General features: G+C 36.5%; 1 protein-coding gene across 17 annotated transcripts in view; it reads right to left on the reverse strand.

The window, feature by feature from the left end:
- Window positions 1-12,563, reverse strand: part of MAGI2 (membrane associated guanylate kinase, WW and PDZ domain containing 2) — a 719,010-nt gene that overhangs the window by 74,760 nt on the left and 631,687 nt on the right. For 13 of the 17 annotated variants that reach the window (XM_064702938.1, XM_064702927.1, XM_064702933.1 and 10 more), the window contains one exon: window positions 3,959-4,000. The exons of the other annotated variants lie outside the window; for them this stretch is intronic. In XM_064702938.1, the coding sequence (XP_064559008.1) occupies window positions 3,959-4,000 (42 nt within the window). The remainder of the gene's footprint in view (window positions 1-3,958; window positions 4,001-12,563) is intronic. 17 annotated transcript variants of the gene reach the window in all.

The following is a 12,563-nucleotide window of genomic DNA, read 5'->3' on the forward strand; positions in this document are numbered from 1 at the left end:
GTAAACAGCAGCATAGTGCATTGTTTCAACAATCTGTATTGGTGAAAGTGAGACTGAATCACAAATATTTCAATTGGTAAAATAAATGTATTACCTTTCCCTACCAACTTCCTTCCCATATATTGATAAGACAAACCCAAACAGAACCAAGCAGCTGATTATACTGACTTTTCCCATTTATTTGATGTGTCTCAACACTAAGGAGCAAATGAATTCTGGGTGTGTACAGTATGTTAGCTTAATGCAAATAATTTAAAAGTTGTGAGAGGCAGAGGAATTTCAGAAGAAAGCAGTACTTTATCAGGTTTGTTGTGCCTACCAGGATGGGGCTTAGCACTAGGGAGATGTTTTTGTAGATAGACACAGTGTGATCAGCATTTGAAACCCAGGTTTAACACTCAAAGGCACTGTTCCAGCAGTCTGTCACAACCTGAGCACTGCCTTTATTGTGTACAATTGAATGAATATGCACAGCTGGGAATACAATAAGAAAATATAAGAATGTCAGGTTGTGAAGAATACTTGCTCTGGCAAACTGAGATGAAAACATCACTCAGATACACTGACAAAGCTGAGCCAAACCAGTGCTGGCAACAGACTCTAAAATAAGGGGCATTATTTATTTTTTAAAAGATGCTGTTTTTCTACCCCATTTAGAGTGGAATAGATAAGCCAGCTCGACCATGAAAAAGTTTAGGTTAAAAATACTGTATAGGGGCATACTTTTCTAACACAGTTTGGAAGCCTTTGGATCGAATGACTGGGCTACAATGTTCCTTCCCAAAGACTTGGAATTCTGTGGAGTCCATTGTCTGCCAAGAGTCACTGAAAACCGTTTAAAAAAAAAATAAATGTTCTTTTCAGTCCCACTAAGGAGGCAAAACTGGACAGGATCCCTGGGTCATCAAGTCTAGCTTCCTGTTATTGCAAACCTCTGCAAACAAACAGCACACAGACCTTACCGACACAGACACAGGCAAAGAAGACACTGGCAACTGAGCTGGTTTGTGGCCTTTGTCACTAGGTCACCCACCTTGCAGGAATATCATAATGTCACAGTATCTCCAGTGACTGACTGGTACACAAACCTCTGTGCTGTTTCAGCTTTCATGTTGGGTATGATATGACTGATCACCTTTCCACTGCTCTGGAGACAGCTACACCATACATTCCTGAACCTACATCTCTGAAAGTGGACCTGACTTCTACCCTTGGTTTATGTGCCTAAGAGATTCATGAAATAAGACAGAAGACTTATTGAAAGGCTCTCCAATAACATTAATCTTTCAGTCCAGATTCTTCTAGTAGAATTGCTTAGCTGCTTTCTACCCATTCATCTTTACATTTCATGCTAAGCACTGTCTTTTCCAGGCTAACATGGAATTGTTATAATTATAACTGTCATTTTTTAAAATGGAAAATATAGATTAATTAAGCACATATCACTTGTTTGGTGTAAAAAAATCAGTTGCCAGGTTAGTGCCAGGTTAGTTGGTTGGTTAGACCAACCAACTTTTGCTAAACTCCCTTTGCACAGCTCTTGGTTTATCTCCACATCGGCAGTTTTAGTCTTTGATCAAAAACAGGTTTTAAAGCCTTGCTGCTGCTGAGATCCTTTCTCTTGTGTTTGAAAGACAGGTAAATTGTTCACTACTTTGTACTTTTTCACAGGAGCTCATGTTTGATAGATTTTCTAAAAGCCCCTATGATTGTGTGGCAGCAGTTTCAATATTCCTGAATATACATTGATTAAGTATTCTCTCCCATTTAAATGATTCAATTTCATCTGATATTCCTCTAGTGCTTGCTTCTCCAGGATTCTGGTACTTTTTTGTTCCTCACAAAGGATTTTTAGATAGGCTAAATTTTGTGTTTTCTTACTGGAGCAGATTTTCAGTTGATCATACAGAGAAAATTATCTGTACTTACAGAAAATGACACTCCTGAGCCTTGCAGTATACTACAAACTGTTGGTTAATATAACGTCATTGTGGAAAATGTGTCCTTTTGTTTTCTCTTGCTTACCTAGATTAGCACCTTGTGGTTCATGCCAGGTAAGAAGTATGAATCGGTTTGCAGACAAGCCAATCCTGAATTAACACTGTCTTTTCCAGTTTGTTTATCCTTCCAGTCAGCTTAATGTACCTCAATGTCCTGTCTCCTACCAGTCTTACTGAGAGTTTCACCATAAATTCAATATTTTTGCTCATGTAATATGGGTACCCTCTGCCAGAATGACAATGCTCCCTGTCCTTCCTTGCCTCTCTACACATTTATATTAGAAAAACAACTTTAACTTTGCCTGCTAGTAACTTAAATCTCTTTTTTCTTTATTGTTATACCACTTTGTTTCTTCTTTTTGTGTGAAGGAAAACTTTCTTAACAGTTCATTTGGCCTGGAAGAAAAAAAATCACACCAATTCACTTTGCTAGGCTGTAAAACCAGCTGGCTCCCCCATGAATTTGAGAATGGTATTGGACAAGCTGTGATCTGATCATCCCTGCACAGTGAGGAGGGTAAAGAGCTTTGGGAAAATCTTTCTGGTTCCTGAATGATGGGGGATTTACTTTAAATGTAATGGTACCAGAATAGATTGTTACTGAATAACAGTGAGATCTCACAGGTGAGGATGTGATTATCAGCTCCCAGCTTCCTTTCTGCACTGTATTCCTCTGAATCTCTGGGTGGACAACACACTGAGATGCACGAGTGTTGTTGTTTCTTAAATGTTGAGAAAATATACACCTGAAAATGCTTAATTAATTTTCTGTGTGAGACAAATTGAACAAGTGCTATGTGATTTTACAGTGATGAACCTGTAAATGTTCAGGATGATCCTGTAAATGTTGATATAAAATTTTTATTAAATCTCTTCTATATTGCAATTAAAGGAAAGATGAAGTGCTTTGCTGTAATAATTTTTCAGTCTTTCTGGGTGTATTCAGCTACCTACTGAAAAGAAAAATTAATTTGGACTCCTTTGCTGAAGATAGTGAAGATTTTTGTTTCATACAAATAACTATAAATTGTGAATTGGGATTGAAACAAAACTACAGTAACTTCATCTGAGTTTCAGATGCTTTTGAAAGATGTGAAAAGCTTGAAGCAGTCAGGGATCTGCTGCTCTGCAACATAAGTAGCTTTTTAAAAAAGCATACATATTCCTTCTTGATATTTATAGAGAGGAAAGCTGGCAAATAAAAAATTCAGTATGAAAATCATCAAAGAAAAGAAAAAAGAACTGGTGTGCTAACAGAGTAATTCAATGTATGAACCCTACTGTTTTATGCAAAACCAGTCCAATGTTATATTTAATTTAGGATCTCTGTCCAGCTTGCATAGGACTAGAAAAAATTTGATAGGATTGTCAAAACAGCCCTTTTTTTTTTTTTTTGTATGGGATGCATGTTCTAACTGTTCACTTAGCATGATAATACTGGGAAATCAAATATTACTGTTTTTTAAAAAAGTCCATTGCCATTTTACAAGATCAGTGTTGACTAAAACACCCCAAAAATCTCTTGATTTTGAAAGCTTTTTCTTTTATATTTTTACAGCACAAGATATAGGTATGAAAGCAAGGAACTGGTGATAAAGTTAAGACAGAAGTAAATTCAGATACAAAAAAAATATTTGGCTTAGATTTGGGCATGAGCTATAGAGATGCAATTTTATGCTAAAGAGTGAACACTAATATGAAAGTACACATAAAACACAGTAAAACATAAAAACTGGCTGAGGAAAAAGAAATATCTTTCCTTGCTCAAAATGCAAATCTATTATAAAAAAGTTTGGCATAAGCATTTTACAACCCCACAAAGATCATACACAATAAAATGGTGACTGGGCAGTCAAGACTGTCCATCATCTTGAGAAATGATTAAAAAAAGAAGAATAGCTAAAACATAAAATGGAGGACAACTAGTTTACAGAAAACAAAGGCTGAAGAATACTTGCCAGAGGAATCCGCTCGAAAACCAGTCCTGGGCAGCACTTGTTCTGAATAGGAAAATGGGGAATTAAAGGTGAAATACATTTCTCAAGTTATTTAAAGATGCAGCATCAATTTCTCTGCTGTGTTTTGAATTACTAAAATGCATTTTCTATTTTTTCTTGAAATTTTAATTTCTCCTCCCCTCCTTCTTTACTTTCCATGTGGTACATGTACATATTCCTGCTAGATTAAGACCTCCCTGGCCATTTCTGTGCAAAGTGAAAAAGACGTTGAGGTGGTAATGTCTCTTTAACACAATGTAGGTTCTGATGAAGATAAAAATTTTAGTTTGGTTAAAACTGTTAAAAAATAGTGACAATATTTGTGCTTATTCAAGTACAGCAATAAAGGGGAACTTTAATGGGTGTGTTTGGATGATTTGACCTCAGATGGCTTGACTCCTGCTTTTATACAACTCCATTGCAAAGTGTCTTTTATCATCAAGATGAGGAAGACTTTTCCAGAGGGATGTATGTTGCCAATAAGAACAACTGATTGTAGATGAAGGGAAATGCAGGTGAATCCCTTTAATGTATTTTTATGCAGGTAGTTTCAAAGTATTTGTATTTCACTATATGAAGTGCAGCAATTAACTGTCTTGTTTCCATATAAAACTATTTTGCTTGCATTAGAGGAAGCTAGATGAGTCAATAGCTGAATTCAGTCATGTTTCCTGTCCTAATTTTGAAATTTTCTGAACAAGAATTTCTGTCTTATTATTTTGGCAGCACCCAGAGTGATTTGCAAAACATTCCAAGCCAGAGGTGATTTCTATTGACCTACGCACAACAAGAGGGCAAATCAGGTAACCCATTTATATGACTCTAAGCCAGAATATCATACCATATCGTACCATGCATGTTTCATGCTCTAAAGGAGGTGAGGCCTTCACAACAGCATTTGCAGGACAGTGGTGCAAGCTATGAGTATAGACCATCTTCCTAAGACAGAAGGGTGTGGTGAGGGACATAATACAGCATTTCCTCTGTGGGAAGCTGTGTACAACTTTGAAAGAGTTTGGACTCAAGCCACCTGCCTTCTGGTGGCTTTAGCCCTTCAGCCCTTCCTAAAGGCAGCATTGGCTGCAATGGCAGCAGCTGAGTGATTCAGAGCTCACCTGAGATAATACTGAAATGGTTGTTGCAGGGCAAAGATGTTTTTCAAAAGATAGCTAGCAAGAAGGGAGATGTCTTAAAAATTTTTGGTAAGGATGTTTAGATAACAGCCTTGACCTGTCCAAATCTGGGTCCACTGAATGGGGACATTGGATTTGGTGTTCCTGTTGCATTTGTGTTTACTGTCTGTGTTGAGTTGTGTCATGTGGGCTATGCTCTTCGACTTTATAGGTGGCTGCATGTCTTTGTTTTGATGGTTAAAGGAGACAATTCCTTCATGCACTTCAGATTTTGTAGTGATTTGAGATCTTTCCAGTGAGACATGCTATCTAAATGTAAAATATTGCACCAGCACAGCTCCTGAAAACCAAAACCTTTGAAACTGATGCTGCTCCACTGCAAACTTGGAGAAATGATTTTTTTTACTCACAGCCTTTCAAGATTTTAATGGAACTCTTTTAAGAGACAAAATGATTTTAATGTAGAGAAAGCAATTTCATCTTGATAGTCTCAATAAGTTTTTAGGTTTGAAGGTACACAAGCTCTTTTGGTCACTCAGCTAGAATTGCTTTTTGGAGCTGCTGTAAGATTGGTTCATTCTGTTTCCATTTCTGCTTGCAGTCACTCTAATATCACCCAAAACTGGCCTCAAGCAGCAAAGTGAAAGAATCACCACCATTCTCAAACTGTGACCAATTAGGGAACAACTTGCTCTGTTAAGACCAACAGGTATATATTTTAGTTAAGTTAGCAGTGTCCTTTTTTAGGAACTGTAATTTGTGGTCAAGCAAAAGTGCCTTCAAAGTTAATCTCGTGAAGTCTGCTTTGGCTTTGGTTCCTTTGCCTTGCAGAACTTCATGTAGATTCTCACAGTGCTAATTATCATCCTGTAATCAACCATTCAGCACCTAGCACGTGTTTTCACTGTAGTTTCGGAATTAACACACATGAAAATTGGCACTGTGCTATGCTGAAGATGCTGAACCAAGCCCTAAAGTTTTTAAATGTCTGATCACCAGAACGATCAACCCAGGTGCAGATTTGTGGTTTTGGTGACCATAGCAAAACAATGTTCATATTAGGAAGAATCTGATGTCAGCAGTATGGGTCTCTGTGCAGTACACATAACTGTGATAATGTCACTGACACTTTGGAAAACAAAATATATCCTCTAAATAGCTGTGCTCATATGACAAGCAAACTGTTAGCAAATAATGGAAAACTTCAATGAACCTTTAACATAGAGGAAGAGACTGAGTTAGCACTGTCTCAATCTGTCAAATGCAGAGATAAGAATTTTTTTTCAGAACTCACCTAATTCTGTTCTCAGAGACCCTACAAAAAAGCAACTGTCAACAGAGAAGAAAGGACTGCTGTGCCTGGCCCTCAGCTGAGCAGAATGCATGTCATTTGTGCACATCCTGGTGCCTTCTATCCGCTAAGGATAAATTGAGCTGGTAATTTTACCAGAATACTGAGAGACTCTAGTGAACCTTGTTTAATAAAAATCTGTCAATTAGGTTTATATATATAGGTATATATGTTTACACAAGGCAATTTGAAACTTTCCATTTATTTATTATTAAATTAATTCTGACATTTTTCTAAACTTTTAATAGATTCTTTTTAATATGTTAGATATCCTGCCTCTACCTCATAGGAAATGAGGTAGAAGAATGAAATTTTGGAGAGGTCAGGACAAAGAGACAAGTCTACCCAACACTGCCACCACGAAGAGGCACTCAAAGTGCTGAAAGATTTAAAATTATGACATAAAATTTCTGTATTCTACCTGAGATGCCTTTTTGGTTAAACATCTGCAGCTGCATTGCCATGGGCAGCTGTAGTCTTTCATGTGAAATAGGAATGAAATACTTACAAAGTAGAGCTTGAAAGTATAATAAAACATTTGTTAAATTCACTGATTAATTTTTTAGTTCAGCTAACCTGTCCTAGAAACAAGAATCTGGAAAGTAAAACTAAGAAATCTTCTGAACTGTTGTTTGTATATGACTATATTAAAATAAATCTCCACCATGGTGATGACTCCTTGTGCTCTGAAGAATGGGGATACAGCTCTGCATTTTGAGTGGTCTTGCCATACATCAAGATTTGGGGGTTGAAAGTAGATCCCTTCCAACCCAAACCATTCTATGGCAATCATTCTATGATTCTTTGCATATCAGATGAACGCAAAGCCAAGATTAATTTTGCTATTAGAGGACAGAACACTAAAAATCTTGCATACCTGCCTTTCTGTTTAGTCTAAAATAAATTAATAGATTTATTTCACTTTCACTCATTCATTTTAAACTGAAAACTGTAAAATATTTGTGAAAACAGCCAAGCAACAAACAAGGCCTGGGACATAATCCTGATTTATATGAAATCAATGGTGAAAATAGCAGGATTCTTTGCTGCCAAGATACAGCCACAGGAGCACAATTCACCCACAGCATGACACAAGGGTATTTTTATTTACACCAGTGGAGCTGCTGGTATTCTCTGGAGGAAGAGTTATGCTGATGAAAGGTAGGGACAATATTTGATAATATTTGTTTTCCATATTCTGCTGTTTTCTGGATCAGTCTTTGTTGAATGCTGAATACATGGAACAAAACTAGCACAAGGGAATATCTGCATTTCAGCATCTCAGTGCTAGCCATGCTTCAGGTGAACAGGAGCTTCACAAGTGAGAAGAATGAGTGTGATTACGCTGCAATGCCCCTTCCAAAGCTGTGCCAGCAGCAGTTTGCCACAGCCCATAGGCAATGCAGCACCCACTTGTCTCCAACATGCACCAACTCCCCTATGCCCACAGGTCACTTCTCTTAAATTTTTACTTTGACTCTTAAGTACATGCTGCCACTTTGCAGATCAAAATCTATTTGTATACCTTTTAGTAAAGTGTAAATTGCTAAAGAGAAAGAAATTCTGCATCTTTAACACTGACATCAGCTGTAAAACTGACACTTCATATTAGCAGAGGTCATTAGGGACCTACTTTGCAAGCCAGCAATCAAAATCATTTTACATCCATGGCACTGCGATGATTATACACTCATAATTCCATTTGAAAGTGCTTTTGGTTTCACTGTCAGTTCTTATAAGCAACAAATCCATTTTGTCATTGTGAGTAACTCTTTCTGCAGTGATGAACAATATAAAACCATTTGACTTTAGTCTGCTGAACTTCCTCTCCTTTTATTGTATATCATCTCTTATTAAAAAGAGTTATATTAATTTAATAATATCAGTTCTTAGACCATCTCCATGCTGTTGCTTAGGGTAGCACTAGATGGAAGGAAAACACCAACATGGACTGTTTGGAAATTGCTTTGAGAAATTCCCTTCCTATACCTCAATTGTTCATACTCAAGATCAAGGAGCAGTTTGATGATAATTGACCTTACTTAGCAATTTCCCAATACTTTTATTTACTAAGTGAAGGCAGGCATGACTTACTGACATAAAGGGCACTAACTGGTGAATAGAAATATTGAAGGATATTGTAAAATGAGTGCAAGGAAGGTTTGAAACTAGAACCTGATTTTCTAGCTTACAGTCCCAAACCCTTCACCCATACAAAACTCCCTTTCTACAATACTTTAGAATACTCTATATTTAGTGCTATCATAGTTCTGCATTTATATGCACCTGTGCACAGATGTGTATACATGTATGTTAAAGCATCATAACCAAAATTGATTTCTTTTTAGACTAAAAATGAACAAAAAAGGGAAAAAATATTAGAGGCAATTTTTTTTTTTTTTTGTGAGGAAAACATTATCTGAAAAAAGTGGTAGTACCAATTATGTGAAAAATTTCCTTCAATTTTTAATAATTTCAATCTTTAATTTTAACTGTAGCTCTTCAGCCAACAAGCACTGTCAGGAAAATTCTGCTTAGCTGTAGACTATGCCATAAAACCCCTCAGGTGGTCATGCATTCAGTGCTAGACCTAAATTTTTTTTTATATCCATGAGTATCAAATTTAGGAAAGCCTGATTGCCTTAGTATTTTTCTGCAAGCCTGGTGTTTTTGTAGTTAACACATTATGGATCAGTATAATGCTGTCTGACAAATCTTTCCTACCTTAATGCATATCTGTGCTGATGCTCTGGAGGAAATGTAGCCTGTGAATATGAATTGAAGTGCTTGTCTGTGACCCTTACAGAAAGGTATTTATAAGTCTGCCAAAGAATATACCTTATTATGTGGAGGCAAATTATGCAAATAGATTTGCCATTTACATATTTCACAGGTGTTGGTGAACTTTGCTTTTTGGTTGCTTTCCAATTTTTTAAAACCTCTGGCAGTAAAAAAATAATGCATTGCATAAAACAGCTGGTAGATTTGAAAGGGACTTAAGAAATTCAAAATACTGTTGTCAGAGGAGAAAATAATGTGGGAGATTTTGAAGAAAGTAACTTTTGTCCTTCCAGCTAAAGGTGGAACTGTAATTGTTCAGATTTCACTTTTAATGAGAGCTTATCACTGGCTTATCTCATTCTTCCTACTGGCATTTCTGTGTCACATCACCAGCCTTGGCTACCACACTAACTGAAGGACAAATGTAACCCAATCAATGTAAAAAATATTTTATTTTACCTCTTTCCTTAGAGGAATATAACCTCAAATTTCTATTATAACTAGAGAAATATTATGGAATTATGATTCCCAACTGCTTTGTGACTCCTGCTTGACTAATGCCTACAGGGGGTCTGAATGAAGTTTTTTACTAACTGTGAATCTACAATAAACAGAGCTCAATATAAAACATAAGGTATGACAAGGAGAATTTATAAAATCTAAAGTTTAAAATTCAGGTGAAGGAGGTCTCCTAATGATAACTCAAGGGCTCCAGTTACAGCTGTTTTAATCTGGTGTATATGAAGTAATCATTTTTTCATTAATAGGAAATTCCTGATCTGATGTTCCATTTTCTACCTGCTGGACCTAAACTGGTTATGGGGAGAGTCACACTGTCACTTACAATCTAACAGTTTTAGTAAGGAGAAAGGAGATAAAGGTTTTGCTTTGAATTAATAGAAGAACAGAAAAAATGAAAAAGTATCCAGATGAGAAAATTATGTCACAGCAGAAAGTTAGGTAGGTATTCTTCAGCATGCAGAAGAAACAAGAAGAAATGGGGAAAGAGACTTAAAAAAACCCCAAAACATAAAAGCAAAAAAAAAAAACCAAAACCCAAACCAGAGAGACAAAGTAAAGAAAGAAAGCATAAACCAATTTCCCATCTTTTGCTTTTAAGCAGTTTTTTTAGATGACATGGTAGTCCTCCTCAGTGTTTGGAAACCCCTCATGCTCCTTTTTTATCTACTTGGAGCTTTGTGCATAGGGATAGGTGACAGCAGAGGCTGGTGACAGCTAAGAGGGAAGACCTGACAGGTAACAGCCAACTCATAGCAAACAATTTTCAAAGGTACTATGACTTCCAAAATAGAGTTGCACTCTGCCTGTATGGAACTATTTCCCATGCAGAAGTGGTAGTGCTTTGCAATTCATATGTAACCATAACAAACTGAAATCTTCCCATCACACAGGGTCTTGCAGGTTCTTCATGTTCTTTAGGTGGAAAAACATTTCTGTAGAATAAAACTCATACTTTTTCATCGAGACTTCCTGCTTGCAACCCTGTTCTTGCTATTATTAGGTAGGCATGAGTTAGAGGCAGCACATTGGTCTAGTTCTTGCTTTGAGTCATGTTCCTTGTGCTCCTCACAGAACGACCCTGGTTTTCATAACTCACTTCACTCCCTCTCTGATTGGGAAGCAGGAGAATTTTATGAGGCCCTGGTGACTGCTGACTGTGGGGAAACCCTATGATAAAAGGCTCTGTGTAAATTCAGAGTTATAGAAGTACAAAAATGAACTGTTTAGTAACAGTCTCACAATGAGAGAAATAAAAATTTTGCACTATCTCTTTCTTTTTGAGTTTTCCAGGTCATGATTGTTCACTTCTCTGCCCTATTTTTAGAAGATGAAAAGAAGGTCTTGCTAGGAGATAAGACAAACTTGCCTTTAGATAAAAAGTACTTAAAAAAACCAAGTAGCTGAACTTTTCCTGTGCACTTTTAGGGTATGTTCTTCCCAAAGATAACCAACCTGACATCACCATATGGTAGGAAAGAGTGTTGTCTTGAAACTCTCCCTCCTATGTACTCAAATTAGATGACAATTACTTGACTCAGTACTGGATTTCCTTCTGTTGTTTCCATCTTCAGGAAACAGGACAACTATGTGGTGCTAAGGCTTGACAAATTAAATTTTCTAAAATGTGTGCTTATGGCATTCATAAAACAAAAATGTCAGGGAGAATAGAGATCTTTGGAGGTAGCTATTTATAAATAAGGGATATGAATGAATGCAGACAAGATCTGGTTGTTCTGGTTGGAAACTGGTGGAATCAAATCTTAAAGAAAATGTTGAGGGGATAGTGGAGAAAGAAGATAAGAAATTTAAGTTTCCAAGATTAGCTGGAAGATGGGGGACTGATCAAAATCTAGGATAAGGTTACTGCAGTCTTGCTTTTCATCTCTCACTTTCTTGGTTTGGGCCTAGCAGCTTTACTATTTTTAATTATTTGGTTTTCTAGGCAGCTGGTGATGAAAACATCTCACATACAGTTTCCAGTTGCCTTTTGGACAGAACTGAAATGCAATGATACCATTAAAACACAGGCTTTAGCATAACTCCAACCCACATGTTAGATGCTCCTTCTATTGTAAAGCATATACTCCTTAACAGAGTAGATCATATAAGTAAAACATAAGAGTTCATGTTAGTCAAAGAAGTGCTCAGAAAACTTGATGAAAGCACCCATGAATATTGCATGGTATAATATATCTTGTAATGGAGTATATAATCTTCTGGGGGGTAAGTGAATCTTTGTGGTTGACATCAGATCTGTATTCCCACAGTTATATGAAGGGCACACATAGATCAAGCATAGATTGGGGATCAGGATGAAAAAAAATGCCATATAAATACATATGTCATACATCCATATGGTATTTATAATATTTTCTTAATTGTCTCCCAGAGATACTTGTTTCTGTGTAGGAAATTGGCATTCTTGGCCTGATGACTTCAACTACAGAGATGGTTCTGATTGTTGAGTGAAAAGATTTCTGTTAAACTACATCACTTCTAAAATCTACTGATATGGGAAATGATTATTTGCAAAGCGTTTTCTGTTTGCTAGAGCTCTATACAAAGCCAAGAGTTTTTTTCAGTAGAGGTGCTGAACTACATAAAGTAATTTCTAAATATGGAATGGATTCTTTTAATTTATCATATATCCAATTTTCTAACTTTGGAGAATAACATGGCAGTTCAAGCAATTTTTTTTTTTTTTTATATGCTAGTCTAGCCCTTAATGCACAAGAGAAAGTGAAAGAGGAGAGATGTCTGAAAATTATTTCCAATCTTT

This window comes from Zonotrichia leucophrys, chromosome 1A (genome assembly GCF_028769735.1).
Source record: "Zonotrichia leucophrys gambelii isolate GWCS_2022_RI chromosome 1A, RI_Zleu_2.0, whole genome shotgun sequence".
NCBI classification, from domain to species: Eukaryota; Metazoa; Chordata; class Aves; order Passeriformes; family Passerellidae; genus Zonotrichia; species Zonotrichia leucophrys.